At 38.2% G+C, this 25446-nt stretch overlaps 1 protein-coding gene across 5 annotated transcripts in view; it reads right to left on the bottom strand.

Moving 5' to 3' along the window:
- The window catches only part of CDK14 (cyclin dependent kinase 14), a 621136-nt gene that overhangs the window by 277756 nt on the left and 317934 nt on the right, over positions 1 to 25446 (bottom strand). For all 5 annotated transcript variants that reach the window (XM_066353824.1, XM_066353828.1, XM_066353826.1 and 2 more), the window contains one exon: positions 23939 to 24062. In XM_066353824.1, coding sequence (XP_066209921.1) covers positions 23939 to 24062 — 124 coding nt within the window. The remainder of the gene's footprint in view (positions 1 to 23938; positions 24063 to 25446) is intronic.

Here is a 25446-nt window from a genome sequence, read left to right as displayed (position 1 = left end):
ATTGGAGCAAAGTTGGCCCCGGGCACTGAGGATGGCTCCATGGCCTCCGCCTCAGGCACTAGAATGGCTCCAGTTGCAATGGAGCAACACCCCAGATGGGCAGAGCATCACCCCTTGGTAAGCATACCAGGTGGAAGCACCCAGTCAGGCACAAGCGTGAGTCTGTCTCTCTGCCTGGCCACTTCTCACTTCAGAAAAATACAAAAAAAAAAAAAAAAAGCAAAAAGCAACTTCACACATTACATTTAAAAAGTTTTTTAAATTATTTTACTTTTCAATGAATTTATTGGCATCCAAGGGCAAGTCAGATAATACTTAAACATACTTTTTCTATGCAAACATCCATTTCTTTTGCACTATTTTTATTGTGAAATAGCAAGTGACTGCTTTCCATTACAAACTGCTGAATTTACCTAGCTTCTATGATAAGCCCATTGTTTTTCAATGTGTGAAATATATAGTAAATATGGGCTGAGTTTTTACAAGATTACTAGGACTCAACTTAAAAATCGTTTGGTAAAGATAATATAACATTTTCAAGTTGGACTTTGGTGAGGAAAGGTGGCTAAGACAAAGGCCACATGGTCAGAGGTTAAAATTCCAATAAGAAAAAGTGCTGCGGTCACTAGTCTGCAGGTTTGCCACATTAGCCAGGTCATGACATTCTTCCCTCTCCAGCACTCAGGACTTAGTGAGACTGTTCAAAAGGTGAGGAAACACTAACAAGACAGAGGGAGATTACTCATTTTTCAAAAATGCCATTTAGCCTGACCAGGTGGTGGCGCAGTGAATAGAGTGTCAGACTAGGATGCAGAGAATCCGGTTTGAAACCCTGAGGTCGCCAGCTTGAGCTTGGGCTCATCCAGCTTGAGCGTGGGATCATAGACATGACCCCATGGTTGCTGGCTTGAAGCCCAAGGTCGCTGGCTTTTAAGCCCAAGGTCTCTGGCTTGAGCAATGGGTCATTAACGTTGCTGTAGGTCCCCTCTAGTCCCCCCTCCCCAGTAAAGGCACATATGAGAAAGCAGTCAATGAACAACTGAGGTGCTGCAACAAAGAATTGATGCTTCTCATCTTTCTCCTTCCTGTCTGTCTGTCCCTATCTGTCCTTCTCTCTGTATCACTCTCTCTCTCTCTCTGTCTCTGTCACACAAAAAAATGCCATTTAGTGCAGCAACATTACACGAAAAGAAAGGACAATGTGACATAAGTCGACCATTGCTGCAACTGTTATAGGTCAGTGGTAGATTTAGGATTTGCATTTTAGTTTTCAATTCAAATACAGATTCTAAACTATTTTTTTCATTATCTTATTAAGTTATTTGAATTGTACTTTGCAGGTTTTTGAAATACTATGTATATTGGACAATTTCAGAAATAATAACTTTCAAAAGACAAATGTACTAACTTTTTTTTGTGGCAGAGACAGAGAGAGTCATAGGGAGGGACAGACAGACAGAAGAGAGAGAGATGAGAAACATCAATTCTTCATTGCGGTTCCCTAGTTGTTCATTAGTTGATTTCTCACATATGCCTTGACTGAGGGGCTACAGCAGACCGAGTGACCCCTTGCTCGAGCCAGCGATCTTGGGTCCAAGCGGGTGAGCTTTGCTCAAACCAGATGAACCCGCGTTCAAGCTGGCGACCTCGGGGTTTCAAACCTGGGTCCTCCGCATCCCAGTCCGACGCATTACCCACTGCGCCACCACCTGGTCAGGCCAAATGTACTAAATTAAAATGTTACTCTTGGGCAAACCAATGTGTTCCGAGTGTAAAACATGTGTTAGGTTTGCTTGCTTATATTTTGCCTAACTGTTGCATTGGCGTGGTGCAGTGCCACAGTGTATGGTCTACAGAAGGCTGCGAGTGCGGCATATTGCAATTGCAGATTGCCTTCCTGCTTGGGAGGGGTGATTGTTTGCTATCATTTGCTGGAGAAGGGCGCACCCCCCCAGCTGGTTTTAGTAGAGAGTGCAGAGAGAGATTCCAGAGGGTAAGTCCAGAGAAGGAGTCTGGCTTGTGGAACTGGAGAATGTGTCAGGGCTTTGGGAGTGCTGAGAGACATGGAAGTGGTCTTCCCTGTTTGCTTGTCTGCTGTTACAAGACTTTAATAAACGGAGTGGCCCCCCATTTTCTGGTTCCATAGTTCTTTAGCATCTGCCCAAATCCAATGGGAACCTGCATCTGCGTGGCGGTGGCCACTGGTCATACAGTTACAAATTACTTCATTATCTAATGCATTTCCTGCAAAGCTCACTGAGCCAAATGTTTCATGTTTGGGTCACTGGTTATTAGTAAGAAATACTGAATTTCAAAGTCTAGAACAGAGGTTGGCAAATTATGCCTCACAGACCAAATCCAGCCTTTTCACTAAAACAACAGAATTTGTATAGTTGCCAGAGATTCCATGGCTGAAATTTTTTATTATCTGGCCAATGTTTGCCAATCCCAGTCTAGAGTATCTAATAAAAGAGAAATTTTGTTTTCCAAGCCATGTTTTATTATTTTGGGGTTCCACTCTTCCAGACTGACTAAGGTCTGAAAAAAAAAAGTAAGAAAAACAATATTTACTTGACTGCTCTAGGGAACTAGGGGCCTCTTTGAGGTTATGAAAGTGTTCTAAAATTTACTTGTGGGGGCGGTTTTACCACTATATACATTTACCATCCTCATCAACTTGTAGTGGGTACATTTCATTTTAAGCAAAATACAATGCAACAAAAACACTAAAAAATAACATTTGGCCTGACCAGGCGATAGTGCATTGGGTTGGGATGTGGAGGAACCAGGTTCAAGACCCCGAGGAAGCCAATTTGAGCGTGGGCTCATATGGTTTGAGCAAAAGCTCACCAGCTTGGACCCAAGGTTGCTGGCTCGAGCAAGGGATTACTCGGTCTGCTGAAGGTCCACAGTCAAGGCACATATGAGAAAGCAATCGATGAACAAGTAAGGTGTCACACCGAAAAACTAATGATTGATGCTTCTCATCTCTCTCTGTTCCTGTTTGTCTGTCCCTATCTATCCCTCTCTCTGACTCTCTCTGTCTCTGAAGAAAAAAAAAAAAACATTTAAAGACAAATTCACTTCACTGTTACAGCTGAATAATAAAATATTAAAAACTGACAAGTATTAGATCATAATGAGGAAAATCAGTCAGTGATTGGCTCTATGTGATTTCTGATACAAATATTTCTAGTTTATGATATGAATTATAAAACAGAAAGCAATGTAGAATATGAAAAACTATTCTTAACTATTATTTATAATGCCCTGCACTTTGAATTATTAAAAATAATTTAGATGTCAGAGTCAACATGAGTATTCATCCATATCCTAGGATGAAGAAAATCAGCAAGCAGTAATTCTTTTGTGAGAAAGACCTCTTTCTTGAGGGCACACAAACTGAAGTCTCAGAATTGAAGTGTTTAAAGAATTATTCATTTTCAGATACACATTAAAAATTAAAATAATGTCCTGTAACAAGTGTGAACAAATCTATTATCTATGAAGAGAATCTAGTAACTACAGTGAGTAAAAGAAAAAAAGAGAGAGACAGAAAGAGAGAAATAACATTAATATAGGAGACTATTCAGATTTCCTCCATAAAAGGTTCCTCTTCAATAAAATCTGAATAGTATGTTTTATGTATATTGAAATAAAAGGAAGTAAAGAACCTACTCAAGTTGAAATATAATCTTATTGGACTGAAATGGAAAATTTGTGATTTAATGGAAAGATATTTGTCTGTTTTCTATAGCATTTCCAGTATGTCATCTCAATTTCCTCTTTACTGTCGATGTCATTTGGACAACTAATAAATTGGTTATTGTTTGGTAAGAAAATTCACCAAATTAATAAAATCATATAGCCTTAGAAAGCAATGTATGTGCTGTTAAAAAATAAAGTTACCTTTTTTTAAAAAAAATAAAAATATGCCATTATGTAAATACACAGAAAAGGCTGTGAGATATGTTAATAGGGGCTATATAAGCAAAACAAGATAGTAAGTAATGCTCATTTTCTTCTTTATAGCTGTCTATAATGTCTATTTTGAAGTAAGAACATACAGCTCTGGCCCCATAGCTCAGCTGGCTAGAGTGTCACCCCAATGCGCCAAGGCTGCAGGTTTGACCCCAGTCAGGACACATACAAGAGTTAACCAAGGAAGGCATAAATAAGTAGAACAACAAATTGATTTCTCTCTCTCTCTCACCACCCCCACTTTGTCTCTCTCTAAAATTGATCAATAATAAAAATTTTTAAAAAGCAAACAGCCCAAACTAAGTCTCATGGACATAGATGAGTGGTTCTCAAAGTGTGCGCCAGGGCGCACTGGTGCACCCTAGAAGATTTCCAGGTGTGCCCTATGCTATTCCAGAGAAATATGTGCCTGTTGGGGACCAAAAAATCAACAGGGTTTTTGGAGTTCAGATTCTTGGGGGACAGAGGTGTGGGGAATTGGCTGTAAGCTGACAGTCTGTCCAAGCCCCCACCTCACTTGCCTGATTAGGTTGCAAAAGGCTGTTAAGCTGTGGTGCTGGATTGTTTACACTACCCCCCATGTTCCTGGAAAGACTGGAGGCAAGTTTCTTCTATCTTTTGTTTGATGTAAAGTTAAGATTTGCTAATGGCCTCACTTTGCCCTATAAATAAAGCAAGATGTGGTTTGGGGGTGCATTTTGTTCTTGCCAGCAGCAATTACAGGGCCCTCCTGACCCTGTATTTTCTTAATTCCGTGTATTTTCTTTATTTCTCACCATTTCCACTCGGGACCTGGAATTACTAGCTGCGTTGGTTCACAGCATGTGCCCAGATATAAAAATATAGTTACTCTATTAAACCATTTCATTACGGAAATACCACTCTTTTTGTTAACATATTATTATATTTATCATTAACACATCATTATATTATTTTTAATTTTTTTAATTCATTTTTAGAGAGGAGAGAGAGACAGAGAGGGAGAGAGGAGAGACAGATAGAGAGAAGGGGGGAGGAGCTGGAAGCATCAACTCCCATATGTGCCTTGACCAGGCAAGCCCAGGGTTTTGAACCGGTGACCTCAGCATTTCCAGGTAGACACTTTATCCACTGCGCCACCACAGGTCGGGCAATATATTATTTTAAGATAAATACACCCAAATAAAATGAATAGATTTCTCAAAAAGAAGCATGATATTGAAGAATCTGGTTTTGGAAGTGAGCAAAAGTTAAGTGTAAATAAAATAGGACTTGAAGGCTGATGGGCAGAATTTAATTTATAGCATTTTCTATCATTTAACATTGAACAATATGACTGGATTAGAAACTCATTTATGAAAGCTTCAAGTGATTTTGGTTTAACATTAACAGAAGAAGAACTGGCAGCTATATCCACTGATTGTGGATTGATGATTAAATATAAGGAATTATCTCTTGAAGCCTTTTGGATTTCTATAAAAGAAGAATATGTGGCAATATCTAAAATAGCTTCGAACATTTTACTACAATTTTCAACATCCTATTTATGTGAATTAGGATTTTCTACCCTCAACACAATTAGAGTAAGAAGAGAGGAATTCTTCAATATATTAACAAGAAATGAGAGTTTGCCTTTCAAATATATGCCCAAACATTGAAAAAATTGCTAGGACACATCAGGCTCATGTTTCTCATAAATGCAAAAATTAAAAAAACACATTCACACCAGGACCTGCCGAATTTACTAAATCTTACTAAGAATGTATTTATATATAAAAAAAGATAACTTTTTTTGTTGGTTTTTTATTTTTAACCCCTCTTTTTTACGAATTCTAGAAAGCATAACTCAAAAAATGTAACATAAAATTTTTTTTTGATGTCAGAATAAATTTAATTTTGTTGTATTTATTTTGTTTAATTACCATAAAAGCACGCTTGGATTTTATATATTTTTATTTAATATTTGACTTAATTATTATAACATATTTCTCAGAAATTTGTATATAGTGCGCCTACAATTATTTGTAGGATTTTAAATGCGTCCCAACTTCAAAAAATTTGAGAACCACTGACATAGATAATAGTGGAGTGGTTACCAGGGGAGGAGAGAAAAAGAGGGACAAATATATGGTGATGGAAATGATCAGAGATTGGGTGGTGGTACACAACATAGTCAACAGTTCGAATGCTATACAAATGTTTACCTGAAACCTATGTACTCTTATCAATCAATGTCACCCCATTAAATTTAATTTTCTAATGCATTTTTTTAAAAAGCAAAGAACATGTACCCTGTTTCCCCGAAAATAAGACATCCCCCCAAAATAAGACCTAGTGCAATGTTTTTCAAGCTTAGAAATCTAAGGCCTCCCCTAAAAATAAGACCTAGCGTGTCTTTTGGAGCAAAAATTCATATAAGACACTGTCTTATTTTCGAGGAAACAGGGTAGATTGTTGCACATGGAAATAGAGTCACAAAAAATTCTTGATGGAATTCAGAGTTTGGCTGGTTATGCTGATGTTGGTGATGACAGGACTACAGTATATGAATAAATGTTGATATTTTGTTCAACAATAAATGTGAATTCTTATACATGGTAAAAGAAGACATCCCCTGAAAATAAGACCTAGCGCGTCTTTAGGAGCAAAAATTAACATAAGACACTGTCTTATTTTGGGGGAAACACAGTACTACTTATAAATGTAAGTCAATATGGAAATAAAATAAGAAAAAATCTTGCTATGTTAGTGATAAAAACAGAAATCATGTTATCAATGATATAATTGATACCTATGTAAAGATACGAATGCATATAATCAAGGAATTGAAGGTATTTTGAAATTTTAAAATTGGCTACTATGATAATGTTCACAGGACTATGAACAAATGTTTTTAGATTTTTTTTTGTTTGGCATCTTATTTTTTGTTCTCCTACTGTCAATGTTTAGAATAATAAATATAAAGAGAAAAATAGGGAAAAGATAATACATTCTCTTTTTGCTTTTCCAGATTCACCTTGAATTTACTTTTAAAAATGACACCTTCTGAAAGCATTACAAATTCTTCACCATTTCTTTTTCCTAAAGCTCTAGTAATAGTCATTGGAATGATTACCCTCTTTTCCAGATAAGGCTGGAATAATTTTATACTTGTTGGGTTCCTTTACTTCTTCATGGGCAAAGCACGAGCCTACTGTGAAGCTGGCAAAGATATGTTTTAAGAAAATAACCATAAACTGTAAAAACACATGGTAGCGAATAAAGTAAACTCACTCAGGAGAATAGTTTTTAAGAAAATATTGAAAATATTAAAAAATAAAATTTAAAGATTAAATCATCTTATTTCTCTTTAATTTACAGAAAATAAAACTGTCCCTTTAATTGACTAGTCAAAGGTAAAATAGCTACATAATTAGTGAAAAAGTTAGAACAAGTGCTAAGCCGTCTCGCTCCTGCCACCATGTTTTTATTAAAATTCATTACTAAATAGGTCTGCCATTTTGCTGTTATCTCGGCCCAAGGAATCGGCTTCCAGGGAAGCCAGGGGTTTCCCAGTTTCTCACCCCAGTCATTCTTTGCTGTGAGCCCTGGCTGTCACTCTTCTAGTCCAAAGAGTTCATAAACTGGACCAGGACTCACTCTCGCAGCTCTGGCCTCCCCAGGTCCATAAACGGACTGCGCATGGCAAACTGTATGTTGCAGGTAGCTGGCTCAGCACCCTGCCACAGGTCCTGTCTGAGTGGCAGCAGGTGCTAGCCAACAGAAGGCCAGAAAGACGAGGGCTAACCCTCTGGGCGGCAGCCCTCCAGCCCCTGGGGCCTCGCTCACTGGCACCTGGTGGCTTTGCAGATACATTCGGGTGAAGGTGGAACTCGGGGACTGAAACTAGGGGGTGCAGAGTGTGGGACTGGGCAAGTGGTGGTGGACACAAGTCAACCTAGAATAGCTTGCAGGCTAAATAAAAACAAACCAATAAATTCACTAAAAAAGTAAAAATAAAAAAGAATAAAGCAAGTAGACCGTTCAATCAGCAATTGCTTCAGGGCCATTGTAGAAGGAGTCCAGAGATAAATAAACAATAAAAATCATAACCAAATGGTTGCCATCTGCTGCTATGGCCACCACCTAATTGACATTTAATCTATTTGATGCCCATATGCCCACCAACAACTCTGCCCAGGGCCAAAATGAAAAGGCTCTGTCCTTTGTCATGTTACTTGTAGAAGGATTTGTGTATATTATTATTATGTAAACCTACCTACCTTCACTTACACTTGGCCCTGGCCCTGTCCTTGTCTTAGAAACTTCCCACAATCCTACCCATCCTTTGGAAACACATCTTTAGGTTGTCCCCTCTAAGTCTCCCAAGCAAATAGTGTGGCACCCTGTTCTAACCTCTTATTCTGTATAGAGAAGTCACCTGTTGGAAAATATTATAATTAGTGGCATAAATTGTCTCTTTTCTCGGTAAGCTGCTTGAGAACACCCCCCAGACCTATTGCTCACTCAAGCTTCTATTTGGTTTCCTGGTGAAGGAGGCTTATTAAGTAAGATACTTATGCAGGGCGCTCATCGCAGCATCTTACACAAGCACCAAGAAATAAGGTCTATTATCATCATCATCACCACCACCACCCTTTTCACATCTTTATATCCTAGCTTAAAGCTTCACATGCTCAGTTAATTGTTACTCTTTATGGAAAATTGTTATCACACAGTATAATCACCATGAAATAACTGGATAGTACTTTTTATATCAACAGTAGTTGGCAGACTCTATGGGGGCTCTACTGAATGCCCTGCCTCCTGGTATCCAGGCTTTTGTGGAGTCTCCTCCTCTTGAGTGTGGGTGGGACCTGTTCCTTGTTTCTAAAAAGTAGAATATGACAAAGGTGATTGGAGTCATCCCTATAATTAGGTTACATAAGACTGTAACTCTGTCTGGCTGCAGACTGTTGCATTCTTGGTCTGTATGCTTTCATGAGGCAAGCAGCCATTCTGGAGAGGCCCTCAGTCCCACAGACTGCAAGGAGCTGACAACCATATGAGCTTAGAAATAACCCTTCCCCAGTCGAGCCTTCAGATGACTATGATTGCAGCCTTGTGACAGATGCAGCTCTGTGTGGACACAGAGGCACTCAGCTAAACCACACCCAGGCTCTGAATCCATAAAAACATGACATAATAAGCAGCACCGCTTTAAACACCCTAGTTTGTGGTAATTTATTACATAGCAAAAGACAACTAATATGCTAACTTTCTCCTAACTTAAATTCCACAGACTCAAAAATCGGTCCTTAATGAAGTAAATCTGGGAGCTGCAATGTCAGATTTCATTCTAACTTCAGAAAGGTAGAAACCTTCGATCCCTGGCTAACGTATACCGTGGTCCCACTGGGCAGAGGAAGTGGAAAGGCACACACACAGCTCACCCTAAACTGATGTGACCAAGGAGAATTTTATTCAATTTCAAAAATTATTTTTTATTAATGTATGCTTGATGGACCATAGTTTTAGAAATGTCTTTTTAGGTTTACAGAGGCAGTAAAAGACACAGCAATCAAAAGCTGGCTCTGAACACTTCAGTAAAAAGAAAGCAGGATACGTGTACAAAGGTGGTAACAGCCATCAAACTCATTGGGGAGAACTGTCTGGCTACACCTCAAAATGATACCAAGATGAAAAAGTTTCCCTTCCAATACTTCCATAATCTTCTCTGGTCTTTTACCTCTCTAAACATACCAACTAGTATATTTTTCTGAACAAAACTGATCCCACATTTGTGTTCCTCAACAACAGTCTACTGCTACGAAGAGGACAGGCTGCAGTTGTTCTTTCTTGACCCTTCATTGCCTCGGGCGTCAGTGACACACCTCACTGTGACCAGCATCAGCAGGGACAGTCAGTGAGCTGGGGGTGGGGTGGGGCAGCTTGGAGAGAAGAAGAGGGGAGAGTAGTTTAATGAGTGCCTTGTTTGATGTTCTGTATGTCACATATGTTTTAAAAAGATTCTGAGTTTCGTTTTGTTATTTTAATGCCTTTCTGATTTCCAGTTTTACCAGAAATCGATTACTGCCTTCACTGTTTGTGCTTCCAATTTCTAGGTAACCTTTAGACCTTGTGGGTACAAGTGCTATGTTTATTTTGAATTCACTTAGTGATTAAAGGGCAACTTCAAATTTGCATTAAAATTTCTCTATTTAACAGAGAGAAATCGAATAGCTCACTCGTGGCTATTCCCATTATTAAAGTGCTGGACAGCAAAACGTATTTATCTATAATTTTCATATTTAAAAGATCACTATAAGAATAACAATGAGAACTCCTTGAACACTCTTCATATTGTTATTTAAAAGATATTTAAAAAGTCATATGATCCTATATGCATTTTTTTTTTTCTATTAACTGAGAGGCAGGAACCCAGACAGACTCCCACATGCGACCCAACTGGAATCCACCCGGAAATCCCCCTACAGGGCGATGCTCTGCTCATCTGGGGCCATTGCTCTGTTCCTCGGCAACCAAGCTATTTTAGCACTTGAGGTGAGGACATGGAGCCATCCTCAGCGACTGAGGCAACTTGCTTAAACTGAGCCATGGTTGCAGGGGAAGAGAAAGAGAGAGAGAGGGAGGGATAGAGAAGCAGATGGTCACCTCTCTTGTGTGCCCTAGCCAGAAATCGAACCCCGGACTTCCACACATCAGGCTGATGCTTTATTGCTGAGCCGACCGGCCAGGGCTCAAGATGGATTATTTTTAAGTATACAGACCAAAAGAAATGACAATGTTACAATATTGGTCAATCTGATGCCCACGTTGAACTAATATTGCAAGCACAAATCAATCTTGTCATATTAAAAAGAAGGTTAATGACACCCATACTGTCTACTTCAAAGGGTTATTAGGATAAATAAAATAAGAGCTATTAAATCACTTTATGAACTATAAAGAGCTGCTCTTATTAGTAGTAGTGGAAATGACAGAGGTTTGAATCAATTTCATTTCCTAAAAGCAATCTAATGTCAAGTGCTTCAGACAACATGTTTCAATGATTAAATTACCAGAATGTTTTTAAACGTTGAATTCAATATTGAAAAATAAAAATGCTTCAAACACTGGAGTCTAGAATGACTACTACATCTTGTACTGGGCAAAATACTCATCCTTTACTTCAACAATTGTATAGCACAGGTGCCCATATCCAAAGTTGATCACAGATGTGTTGATCTTAAAATAAGGTAAAATAAGTCATTCTTAACATTTAAGAAGTATCTAAGTTTGCTGTCATAGGCATGGCTGACAAAATGTAAGGTACTGATTGTTTTTATTTGAATGAAGGCTGTATGCTACAAGAGCACTTAACTTGTAAATTTACTAAGGAATCTATAAACTACCATTATCTTAAATCATTTATTGTAACAATTTATGCATACTTTTATTTGAAGAATGCAAGTGTATTCCTTAATTTATGCATATTTCTAGTTGTATGTTTTTCCTCTTGAGATTTTAAAGACTAGTCTAGTGAATTTTGACATCTAATCTGATTTCAAAAAAACCGCCCTGACCGGTTGGCTCAGTGGTAGAGCATCGGCCTGGCGTGCAGGAGTCCCAGGTTCGATTCCCGGCCAGGGCACACAGGAGAAGCGCCCATCTGCTTCTCCACCCCTTCCCCTCTCTTTCCTCTCTGTCTCTCTCTTCCCCTCCTGCAGCCAAGGCTCCATTGGAGCAAAGTTGGCCCGGGCACTGAGGATGGATGGCTCTATGGCCTCTGTCTCAGGCGTTAGAATGGCTCTGGTTGCAACAGAGCGACATCCCAGATGGGCAGAGCATCGCCCCCTGGTGGGCATGCTGGGTGGATCCCGGTCAGGCGCATGTGGGAGTCTGTCTGATTGCCTCCCCGTTTCCAACTTCAGAAAAATACAAAAAAAAAAAAAAAACTGTCCCATAAATCCTAGAAAACACATTATAGAGGTCCTCCATTGTTTTCTTATAAACTAATTTCATTGTTTAACAGAGTATCACACCTCTGAAGTCTCTTAAAAATCAATATGCCATTTTTCATTTGGATTTCTCCATTACTTGACAAGATAAAAATAATTTCTGCAGCAATATCTACCCCTAGGAGATTACAAGCATTGACACCAGACAGAAGTGGTGTTTATTCTAGTTAAAGGCTTTACTCATTTCTTTATTAAAGTGGACATTAATGTGTAATTACATTTGCAGCTAAGACTGATTTTTCTGTGGTTCACAAAATTTTTCTTATTTCCTAATGAAACATTTGGAACAAGCATTCAGTTTGCTTAAGATACCAGTAGATTCCTGGTCAGTTAACAGAGTGTTTTGCCACTTAAAAATTAAAATGAAAAATAATTCTCCTCTCAAAGAAGGACACTAGAGCTATAAATCTACCATAAAAGGTTTTATCGCAAGTATGATTCCCTTTTATTAAATTATCCTTAGTCCCTTTACCAGGGAAACTAAACTGAATGGCTCTGTGATAATTTTTAAATCTGAACTACAAACCACAAAAAGATTTTAACATTGATTTGCAGATAATTGCTTTTAATATATTACCTTGCCCAGTAGTTATACTTTAAAATAGACTAATGACAATTTCCATAAAATATACAAGACAATGATTTAAAAATCAGATCATTTAAAAAAGTTCATTAGTTCCTGGGGCATACCTATGTACACAATAACTGATATTCACAATGGTAGTAACCACAAGACTGTCAGGAAAGCGTATTGTAGGACTGACTACAAGAACCATGTCACCTCGACTCCCCACTGTAGACTCAGCCACGAGCACAGTGCTGGGTACACAGCAGGCACTCAGTAAAAATCTACTGAATGAACTATTGACCCATATTCCACATTATATCCTTGTTCATGAAAGCAAAGAAGTTCATGAAACATTTTAAGGGAAAAATCACATTCACAATAAATAACATTTTGAATTCTTAAATCCTAAATGGTTAATAAAAAAAATGACATTTATGTGGAGTGTCTATAAGCCAGGCACTGTCCTTAGGTGATTTATAAGTATTAAATTATTTAATTCCTTAAAGAATTTTTGAGGTGCCAGTGTCATTATCATCATCCTCATTTTCAAACAAGTAAATTAAGGCACAGAGAATTTCAGTAACTCGCCCCAGGACACAGCTCAGCAAACAGCAGAGGCAGGGCTCAAACCCCAGCATCTGGCTCGGAACATGCACCCTAACCATTCTGGGATATTGTATCTTATCTTGTCTGTTCACTCAGGTGGATTAGCTTCTACGTAAAAAGTTTTCCTTTCAGACTTAAATGTTTTCACTAAGTATTTCTGGCATGGCTCCACCTGCTTCAACATGTGGAAAAGGTAAGATTTGAACAGAGGATCCTCCCGCTGGGAGGCATTAAGAGCTTTTTTCAGCTACTGCCCAGCAGTGCTGCGTCCTAAGAGGAACACTGTTAAAGCCGACTAGCCTTCATCTGCCCAGAGGGCTTCTCAATGCTTTAGTTTATCCCAGGAATATAATTAGAGAGGTGGTTCTTTCTCATTCATAAATGACCAAGGCTCCATTCCAAATTCTTTTTCCAACAGGCTTCCTAAGGTCTGCCGTGAGCATCGTTCTCTGTACTGCTCCCTGCAGCTTCCCAGACACACGCCGTGTCTAGCTCCAGTTCGGACACGCGTGGTAGCTAGTGTTCTGATCCCACCTGCCTGGCAAGGATCTCACTGGTTAGCTGGCACACATCACCAGGCCAGCAGAGGTTACCTCGGGCTGAACATCTGGTTAGCACCTTTACCTTTTCTTTGTTTGGGAAACTAAGACTATGTATGTGCTAAATAAGGTCTAAGGGTACTTACTACATGAGGGCTCTAGAGATGTCGGTAGTAACAATAATTTAATGTATCACTTACCAAACAACAGCAACAATATTAACCTATTTTCCATATCTGGGACAAAGTATGTACATTTTTTAAATGATGGTTTGAACTAGATAATCACGAAGGCGCCTTCAAAATCCAGAGAAAATCTAGTATAAAAAGTTCTGAAAATGTAATGGGTTTTTCTATTCTCTTATACAATTATAACAGATTTGTTTCAATTTTCCCATCATAGATTTGCTGCCTTTATTCTGAAACACACACACACACACACCACACACACACACACACCTTTCCAATGATATGATTCTATCAACAAGTAGATAATGATTTCAACAATACTATCACATTCTGCTTCCAACTATTTGAGCAACTGCTTGCCTATCACATTTATTTTGTATTGTTCTTATGTTGTTAATATTAATGGCTTTTATTAGATGCTCACAACTTCTTTTAAGTTGTGCGGCAGCTTACTGGTAATTTTTCAGAAACTGTCAGACCGTATAACTCTGCAACCTAACGCCCCTCTGCAGCCAGATCCGCTCTCACCCGCTGCCCCTCACTCGGACTTCCAGGTTGTTCTGAGCACAGTTTCTACATCTACTATCAGCTGGTCCTTATTTCACTCAACAGATTTCTTTAGCTCACAACTCTACTCCAAAACTGGAATAAACACTCCCATCTGCATTTTATATTGGGAGCCTTCCAGATGAAAAATTAGAATGGCAAATAAGTTGGCAGATATTTACTAGAGAGATGTCCTAATTTTAAAGTTCATTTTTTGCAAAAGTTATATTATTTTCGATTTGTAAGTTTGATTATATGCAACAAGGTTATTTTTATAATATGTGATAAGATAAACTTAGATGGTTTTTCAGACATGTATCTAATATTCCTAAAGCAGCACAGATCATGTTCCTGTTTTATCTTTTTTAATTTTCCATTCATTAAAATGAAAAAAGTCCTAGCTTTCTAATGTTTATTACAACAGAAAAAAAATATTCAAGGTGAGAAAATAAATTTTAACTATTGCTATAAATATGTACTACTTCAAAAGTAAACCAACATACATGGCAATAGAAAAACTTAAGAGAAAACAGGAAAGCAAACTAATATTAAATTGATAGTATTAAATGAGGGAAAAAATAAAAATCACAAAATTTTCCAGTATGTGTAACTTTCAGAATTTATAACATATCTCAGATTTTCCATAGTCGCTGGTCAATTTTTCTTGCTTCCAGTAAAAATTTTTAGAAACCATGTGCTTTAGACTACAATGACTCACTGTCTCCAAGATTCTAGTATAAATCAGGCATATTGACGTATGGATCCGGGGAGTCTGGTTTTGGCTGCACTTTAAAATGTGGCTTCTTGGAAGGGAAAGAGTAGATGAAGAAAAATCCATAAATAACAGACAGTAGTGAATTGCTGTATTCTAAACAATCTTTCATACTGCCTGTTGGTTAACAAAACTCATGTTCAAGTGTAACCATTATTGTCTTGAATAGCATGTGAGAGTTGCAGAATTCTAAGACTCATTTCAGTGCTATTCTTTTTTTTTTTTTTTAAGAGAGAAAAACAGAAAAGGAGAGAGATGAGAAGCATCAACTCGTAGTTGCAGCACATTAGTTGTTTAGAAGTATAGACTGCTTCTCATACATGCCTTGCTTGGGGTGCTCCAGTTAAGCCAATGACCCCTTGCTCAAGCCAGCAACCATGGGATATTGATAATCTCACACTCAAGCTGGCAACCCCATGCTCAAGCTGATGAGCCTGCACCTAAGCCAGTAACTTCAGAGTTTCAAACCTGGGACCACAGCATCCCCGAGTGGTGCGCTATCCACTGCACCACCACCAGTCAGGCCATTTCAGTGCTATTGCTAACATCACCTATATTTCTCCTCATCACTGCCAGCCCTGAGGTCGCCAGCCATCCCTTACACAGATTTTTTAAAAGGATATATTGGCATATTTTAACTCATATTTTACATCACTTACCAGACTTATTGTCAACAATTTTGCCCTTGTATTGTATAAGAAAAAAATATTTCTGCATATTGAAATGCCTTTGACCAAGTTTCCATTGCCAGTGGAGAATAAGACAATCAGCCCTATTTATAGCAGTCTGTTCTGCATTTAAAATGTTTCATTAGCTCACATTCATGATTTGGCTAAAAAATGAACAAACCCTGTTTTGAATTTCCTCATTTCCACGGAGTTTGAAGCTGCCAGTCTTAGCAATCAATCCCTATCCACATTGCTTCAATCTGTTTAATCGTGACTGAACAGAGATTTTGCATAGAGTTGAATATGTATATTAGTTGCAGTTCATATATTTTTCTCTTGTTCCTATTTATAGCTTTAAAAAATCCATATAGATGAGTTTTTCAGAAGATTTTTAGGGCACTGAAACTCTTTTGTATAACACTATAATGCCAAGTAAATTACATGTCAGAACTTATCAAAATCCATAGAATACACAAGTCCCAGAGTTAACTCTAATGTAAGCTAAGGACTTTGACTGATATTAACATGTCAACGTAGGTTCTCAATTATAAAGAATATACCACTTTGGTGGGGGACGGTGATAATGGGGAAAGGCTATCGATGTGTAGGTGTAAACGATATATGGGAACTCTGTGTAGTTTCTGCTTAATTTTACTAGAAATCTAAAATTGTTCTTAAAAAATAAAGTTTATTTAAAAGGAAGATAAAACCTCATATGTAGCATATTAACATATCAGGAAAAGTTATATTGTGATAACACAAAATAATAAAATTGAATGTCATGATCATTCCTCCTGAATGCAGGAAAACTTTTGAGGGGGAGCAGTGGGAAATTAAACAAGATTTAAATAATGAAACTAAGTGATAATCTCATGATCAAAGAGAAGACAATTTCCTTTTCAAAAAAGTCAACATACTTAAAATAATGAGTCAGGGGAAATAACTCTGTGGTTCACAATCAAAATTATTTCTAACATGTAATTTTGATAATCTGATAGATTATAATGTATGTACATTTTGATTTGGAGTTTAATGAGGTATTGAAAAGTTATGGAAGGTATCTCTTTCTTTAGTTCATATTGTAGCATCAATTATTCTAAAAATATTCTTCAGTTTTAGGATATATATAAAAAGTATTTTCCTGAACTTTGCATTAAAATTTCTTAGGCATTAAACTGTTCAAAGGGCCTTTTTAAAAGTAGAGTAATAGAAAAGATATTCTAAAACAAAGATACAGTAAGCGTGAATCCTAGAGGCCATATGAATGGGTTAAATCAGTGATTTTCAACTGGTGTGCCACAAGAATTTTTAAAATATGCAATACTTGACTATTCAGTCAGGGGCACTGATCTCTTTTTCCTTAGATTGTGAAATTAAAAAATGACAACAGCCAACTCAATGATAGCTGTCCAGTGTAAATTAATCAAAATTATACCTGTTTATTTGTATTTTTCTGAAGCGAGAAGCGGGGAGGCAGAAAGACTCATGCATGCGCCCAACCAGGATCCACCGGGCATGCCCACCAGGGGGTGATGCTCTGCCCATCTGGGGCATTGCTCCGTTGCAACCAGAGCCATTCTAGCACCTGAGGCAGAAGCCATGGAGCCGTCCTCAGTGCCCAGGCCAACTTTGTTCCAATGGAGCCTTGGCTATGGAAGGGGAAAGAGAGAGACAGAGTGGAAGGAGAGGGGGAAGGGTGAAGAAGCAGATGGGCGCTGTGTGCCCTGGCTGGTAATTGAACCCAGAAATTCCACACACCAGGCCAATGCTCTACCACTGAGCCAACTGGCTAGGGCCCCTATTTTTTTTTATCTGATTGGCAAAATATACAGTTTTTCGGTGTACCGCAGAATTTTAGTAATTAGTTTATGTGTGCCATGAGATGAAAAGGTTGAAAATCACTGGACTAAGTTATATCTAACCTTGAATTTATAAGTATGCCTGACCTGTGGTGGCACAGTGGATAAGCCGTCAACCTGAAACACTAAGGTCACCAGTTCAAAACTCTGGTCTTGCCCGGTCTAGGCACATACAAAAAGCAACTGCAAGTTGGTGCTTCCTGTTCCTCCCTCCCCCCGCCTTTCTCCCCCCCCCCTCTCTCCTCTCTCTAAAATCAATAAATAAAATCTTTTAAAAGTTTATAATATGGCTTCAATGCTGAATTTTATATGCTAATAATAACAAAATAGTAAAAGGTCTATACTTTTGGGACTAATAGGCTTTTATTCAGAGACTTTATATTTATCAAACGGACAGGTTGCTCTCTGCACCTGAAGGCACTTGACTTCCTTGCTTTCTGCTATTGCCCATGTGACTTCTGAGGGGCATGTAACAAGCAGCCTTGCACTCAGCATGGCCTCACCACAGTTACATCTCTCGTGTGTTCTGCAGATTAACCTAAAATGTGATTTACAATAATTCCCCTTCTCAAATTAAGACAAGAAACAGCCTGGAGGAGGAAACTACCAACATTAGGATGGTAATATGCTAAACCTCTGGTATAAAAGGGACCTGTGCAATATTACTTGATTAAACCACTGAGCTATTGAACTCAGTTCCTATATTAGGAAAGTCAGTGATATAAGCCAAATCCTTAAATGCTTATATTATAGAGTTGTCACTGCACTTTTTTACAAAGGCAAATTTAACCCAGCTGTCTTTTCATATAGCAAGGCCATGGCCCTTAAAAATAGTGGGAAAATGTCTGGGAAACGTAGATGACACCATCATCATCTTGCAAGAGCTACAGCAAGCTATAACTTTACGAATTCATCTATTTTGTTTTAATCTCATTTACGTGTAAAAACATCTTTAACTTTTCATACCATCTTATTGCAAATGAACATTAATTTCTTGGTGAATTTATTTATGCATTTGTTTGTCATACTTTGGTAATTTTCTTATAGTGTGATTTCAACGAATACCACAAAAGCATGACTCTCATCTATTTGAACTTCTAGAAGCTAGAATACAAAATTGGATTTCAGGGCAAGATGGTATAGCATTGATCCTAGATTCAAAGGGCTGATTTTTTTTTATCTACCAGTGAATATATGGTTATTAGAAAATAACTTAATAATTTCAGAAATGTACAGCATAAAAAACCAGCAATGAAAAGGCTCTCAGAAAACATAGGTTCTATGCTCTTATTTTCAGTTGGGGAGCCTAAGGCTTAGAGGGGATAAATGACTTCTTGAATGTCACAACCTACTTATAGACAGAGCCAGGTTCCCTAATTCAATGCTCAGCATACTTTGTTCTTAACAACAGTAGAATGAGACACTCATGAAAGATCTGCAGAGTCAGAGCTTCAAATCTCGTACACCTTTTTAAAAAATTTTTATTAATTTTAATTTATTGTGTTTATTACATCTTTGATGCATGTTTCCACTCACTCAGTGGCATTTATTTCTGTAGCCTGAGGGTACAAACATAGTAAATACCAAACAGGTACACAGAGCCCATGTGTGAGCCTCAGAGCACTCCAGAGCCTCCAACACTATCTAAAGTCATCAAATTTCATTTACACTTTTTTTTCTCCTTTTTACTGAATTATTGGGGTGACACTGGTTTCATGTACACTCCTGACTGTGTCCAGCCAGGATAGCATTAATGAAAAGAAAATTAATGTGTAACTGCTAGTTTGCCAAAATATATCAAGCAGAAACTAGTAAATTCAGGTGGGTCTTTACACTAATTGTAGTCACGCATATTTTTTTTGTCCATTCAGCCAATATTTACTGAGCACCTATTATGTGTTAGGCATGCTTACAGACATAGCACAAACAAGAGTGAGCAAGAAAGGCCAAACCCTTGCCCTCAAGAAACTTACAAGTAGTGAAATAAAAAAATAAACAGATAAACAAATGAACTAAATAATTTCAATGCACTGTGCTAATGAAGAAGTTAAGCTGGATGATAGTAATGGGAAAGGTTTGATGTTTTAGAAAGGTGACTTCTTTGAACAGGTGACATCTGATCCGTGATCTGAATGATGAGAAAGTGAAAGCCACAGAGAAGCAGGAGGATGAATATTCCAGGGAAAGGGGAAGGCGAAGGAAGAGGCTTTGGTTTAGGACAAGTTTGGGTTTGACTGCACCACAGCGGGCAAGAAGGAGCAGGTGGTGAGGACAGAGACTGGTAAGAGACTTCAAATGTTCTTTTCTCAAAGATAATATACAGATAAACCCCTTTTTACAAATGAACCTGAATACTTCTACATAATTTTACTTTATTATAAACAGGCAGGATGAACCTCTGCATTAAGAAAGCCACGGTGATTCTACGTCATGTGTAATTTTCACTTTTTCAAATTGCATATACAAAATAAGCCTCAGGTAAGTGCTTAAATATGACTTTGCTTACAAAAAAAATAATAATTACAACATTTTCATCACCTGGAATTCAGGTCTACAAATACATTCTTGTGTGTTACCTTGGCCAGCAGGCAAAATCTCCAAAGTACGCAGGCTAAATTCACTCATTACTGTTGAATTAGTTGAATGATAAAATGTTCCTTCAATTATGTGATGCATTTTTTTGGTAGTAATGCATTTTATTTTCATAGCATGGGTGTCATATTTGTTTTATGTAGAAAACTGCATACATATATATGTAATGATCAATGATTTATTAGAAATTGGGTAGCTCTGTAAGGTAACATATGCATGCGTATAAATACATACAATGACCCTGGGCCACCTAAAATTGGAGGATATGGGTCAAGCATCTGAATTCCAGCTTTGCAACCACCTACCTGTATGATCAGGTCCAGGCAACATCCTACCCCTCTCTGAATCTCATGTCTCTCAAAAATATAGGCTACCATACCATCCTAAGTTGAAGATACAATGAAACAAAAATATCTAAGTGTCTGGGACATAGAATAAACTGAATAAAGGTTAATGTATTTCTCTCTTTTCCCCAGTATATTTTTCTAATTAAGGTTGTAGCATCTACAATATGGGAAAATAATCATACAGATTTCATGTGTCTCTTTTCAGGAAAATTTTGTGGTATTTTTCACATGTAAGAAGAAGGTAGGACAAAGAAAACTGTTTCTAAAGCTCTTCATACACCACCCTCTGAATTGAGACCCCGTTCTCTGATTGTTCTGTTGCCTGGCACCACCCCATTTGGACTGTCTAGTTCCTCTACTGTGTTTCCTTCATCTCAGACACGGACACGTGCCCAAGTGCAGTAAATCACAGTTAATTGCCTCTCTTAAATTAAAAGAGAAAAATCATGTACAATTAATTGGGGGAAATTGTCAGAAGGTGAATGAATCTCGCTCATTAGACGTGGTGCACAGGATGCACGCCAAATGAGCGTTCCCAGCAAGACGGTCAGACCCTGACGCCGAGGGCAGGGGCTTGGCACCGTCTCTCTGCAGAGCGGCCTTAAAACACTCAACATCGCAACTGCAGCATACACCGCTCTCCCTGAAGGGAGTTCCACACAGGACTGTGCATAACAGTGCGCAGTTAGAAAGAACTAGAAGTTTACTTGATAAGGGATAGAAGAAAGAGACTGAGCTCTGGCCATTAAAGGAAAAATCTCAGCTGCTACAAATAATTTTTTCATATTTCATAATACAAAGAAAACATACCCTTATGTGAAAATGACGTACCAAAGAATATGTTTGGTTTTTGAAGATTTACAAAAGGTGGAAGGCGTGAGAAAAGGGGGGGAGGGAAGGTAATCAAAAAATAGATGACAAAAATGTTAATATTTGTTATCTTTGAGTTGTTTATACTTTCTAAATTTTCCTTAAAACTTTCTAAGTTATTTAAAATTAGATTTCAATTTATTTATGAATCTGATATTACAAAATCAGATTCAGTTTTAAAGATTCATAAGAATGTTTAAAAATAAACTTAATTGTCACAGTAAAAATGTCATCTTAAAGTGAAAGCATAGCCTTCCGTGAACCCCTACTTATGTACCCTTGGTTATACAGACAGAATCAACTTTGTAAAAATGTGTTTTAAAAACATTCCAGAAAACCATGTTCAAAAAAATTGAATGTTTAATGCAACAATTTATTCTAACATATACCTCGCAGTGTTTTTCTTTTTTTTTTTTTTCTTTTTGTATTTTTCTGAAGCTGGAAATGGGGAGAGACAGTCAGACAGACTCCCGCATGCGCCCGACCGGGATCCACCCGGCACGCCCACCAGGGGCGATGCTCTGCCCACCAGGGGCGATGCTCTGCCCCTCCCGGGCGTCGCTCCGCCGCGACCAGAGCCACTCTAGCGCCTGGGGCAGAGGCCAAGGAGCCATCCCCAGCACCCGGGACATCTTTGCTCCAATGGAGCCTTGGCTGCGGGAGGGGAAGAGAGAGACAGAGAGGAAGGAGGGGGGGTGGGGGGTAGAGAAGCAAATGGGCGCTTCTCCTATGTGCCCTGGCCGGGAATCGAACCCGGGTCCCCCGCACGCCAGGCCGACGCTCTACCGCTGAGCCAACCGGCCAGGCCTCGCAGTGTTTTTCAAATGCTGGTCTGCCAGAAATTTTGAGCTATAAATAGACTCTATAACCTTCATACCGCATAGATAGACTTTAGAATCTTCATACAGCATCAGGGTGGTTAACTCTTGTGGACCAGCATAAAACTTCTGACATACCAGCGGTCGGAAAACACTGCCTTATAGTATATTAACATACCAGAAGAAAATCACGACAAATTCTTTTAAATTTATTGATACTGACAAACTACAAATATTCACAACAAATCCAATAACCTTGAATTACAATTCTTCTCTCCTCCCACCTACTCTCCCATTATTTTCTATACTGTAACAGAAAGACCTAATATTGTTCTGATGCTAAACTCTGCAATAAACCACACACACACACACACACACACACACACACACACACACACGGGTTATCATATGACCTATATTAGGACAAATGATTAAGTTTTGTAAAATACAAATGCTAACTTTCGTTGTATTTCCAATTTAGAAAAAAAGAATATACAACATCCTACAGAGTCAATTCATTCCAAAAATATTGAAAAGTCTACTAACCTTGAAATAAGAAATAAAAATTGCCAGCTTTATTTTATTTATCGGGTGGGGTAGGGGTAGAGTGGGAAAAGATAATAATGTTGCAGCAAAAGCCCATATCTCAACCTCAGGCGTCTTTACATCCCAAGGGTAATATTTCCATTCCACTCTTAATGGAACAAATTTCTAATCAGAATATGTATTCAAAAATAATTGAGGCAATGCAATGTCAACATATCATGCTGCCATCAGCATTCCCTGGTGCTAGAAATCAACGCAGCCCACTCTGCGGTGTGACAGAAAGCCAGGGCAACGCAGACCTGTCAGCCGTGATAAAGGGAGGGGTGCTAGCAAGGACGGTGCGACCACTTCGCTCCCCTCTGGGTGCTCGAGACAGTGTTGGGAAGATAGCTCCCCGGCTGGGAGATGCCAACCTTAAAACGTTCAAGAAAGACATAACCTCAAATGGGTCCGATCAGGACCACAACTTTCAAATCAGAATCAACTCTTAAAAATAACTGAGAATTCTTAAAATAATAGTCACTACTGGAAAAATTAACACTGCCCCTAGATTTTTAACTTATTAAAAACCTGAGGGCACTGCATACTATTGAATATATTTTGTGATGCCTTGAAAAAATCCAGAGGCTTAATTCAGGTTTCTTCAAGTGTGACAGTATGTTAACAATTGTTGTAGCTAGGTGACGAGTGATGGGAACTCATTATACTAATATACTTTTAACGTATTTGACATTTTCATAATAAAAAGTGAAAAAAATTACACTTCTTTCAATATATACTATGTTCACAGTTTTACTGACTTTACCTTTGGAAATACATAGATGAGATGTGATTTATGCTTAGGATGACTTAAGACTAATGTGCAGTCTGAAATTTTTGAAAATCCACCAAGCATGTTGTTGATCATAAAAAAAAAAGAAAAAATTCCTTCATTCCTGAGAGACATTTTAGCATGATCTATAATGATAGAAGAAGCACACCTAAACAAATGCGGCGCCACCATCTGCCTAGCATTCTCACAGCGTGACAAAGTAGACTGGTAATTAACTGCTTTCCTACCGAAATCTGCCAGCTTTAACTCCCCCGTGTCACTGATCAGGAGGTTCTGTGGTTTCAGGTCTCTGTGCAAAATATAACGCTGGTGGATGTAAGACAGCCCCCGCAGCAACTGAAACAAAAACAACTGAGAAAACAGGGAGACAAACGTTAAAATCCGAACACCGATAAATGCCAGTTTCTACATACAGTCTACCAAGTATCTGTAGTTAGTGAAAATGGGTACCCATCACTAAATTGCCTACTAAGTTATTTAAACAGAACGTACACTGAGGTGCAGAAATCCCTCATTTATTAAGAAGTAAATCTGAAAATTTCTAACAACTCATCATGTCAACCCAGCATGAAACCCCTTCAGCCAAAGTGATCTACCATGCCATCTGTGTTCTATAAATTAAGTAAAATGCAAAGAATCAATTTTTTTCATAATATTTGATTTCCTTGGGCCTAAATTAATATTTGAGACAGAAAAAAAATCTATCCATAATATTATAAAAATAAGTAAATTTTTTTTTTTAAAGGAAGTATAGGAGTTGAGAACAGAAAGCATTATTTTTTATTTTTATTTTATTTATTCATTTTAGAAAGGAGAGAGAGAGGGAGAGAGAGAGAGAGAGAGAGAGAGAAACAGAGAGAGAGAAGGGGAGGAGCAGGAAGCATCAACTCCCATATGTGCCTTGACCAGGCAAGCCCAGGGTTTTGAACCAGCGACCTCAGCATTTCCAGGTCGACGCTTTATCCATTGTGCCACCACAGGTCAGGCAAAATAAGTAAATTTTTTACCAAGTTTATATAAATGTGCATATATCTAAGTCAATAGAAAGACATAAACATGATACCCAAATTTGCCCATTTATATGTCTTAATGAACGAAAAGATGATTTCAAGTAATTAAAACAAAAACAGTCACATGGTCCAACTAATACTACATTGTAATTACACTGATTTTGCACATATGGCCAGAAAGATTAGGGCGTTGCCTAAAGACAAATGTTTCTTCACTAATTACAGAGCAGACCCATCAAAAGGAAAACAATACTCAAGAACACAGAGAAATCAAGAATCAAGAGTCATATTTTTGTAAGCAATCATTTTAGGGAGCAAGTGATGGCCTTCTCTCTTTACTTTCATATTGGATCATATCAAAAGTTTCTATTTTCATAACAAATAAAAACGTGATTCACTAGGCTTTCCAATATTCTGTTCATGAAAACAGTAATATTTTTAAACAATTTACTTGCCAAAATAATCCTAACTGACAGTTTTTAAAATTTTTTCTCTTAGCCTGACCAGGCGGTGGCGCAGTGGATAGAGCGTCGGACTGGGATGTGGAGGACCCAGGTTCGAGACCCCGAGGTCGCCAGCTAGAGCGCGGGCTCATCTGGTTTGAGCAAAAGCCCACCAGCTTGAACCCAAGGTCGCTGGCTCCAGCAAGGGGTTACTTGGTCTGCTGAAGGCCCACGGTCAAGGCACATATGAGAGAGCGATCAATGAACAACTAAAGTGTTGCA

This window comes from Saccopteryx leptura, chromosome 12, assembly GCF_036850995.1.
Source record: "Saccopteryx leptura isolate mSacLep1 chromosome 12, mSacLep1_pri_phased_curated, whole genome shotgun sequence".
Classification (NCBI taxonomy): Eukaryota; Metazoa; Chordata; class Mammalia; order Chiroptera; family Emballonuridae; genus Saccopteryx; species Saccopteryx leptura.
Note: the sequence above shows the minus strand (reverse complement) of the source record. Positions and strands in the feature narration are given on the sequence as shown.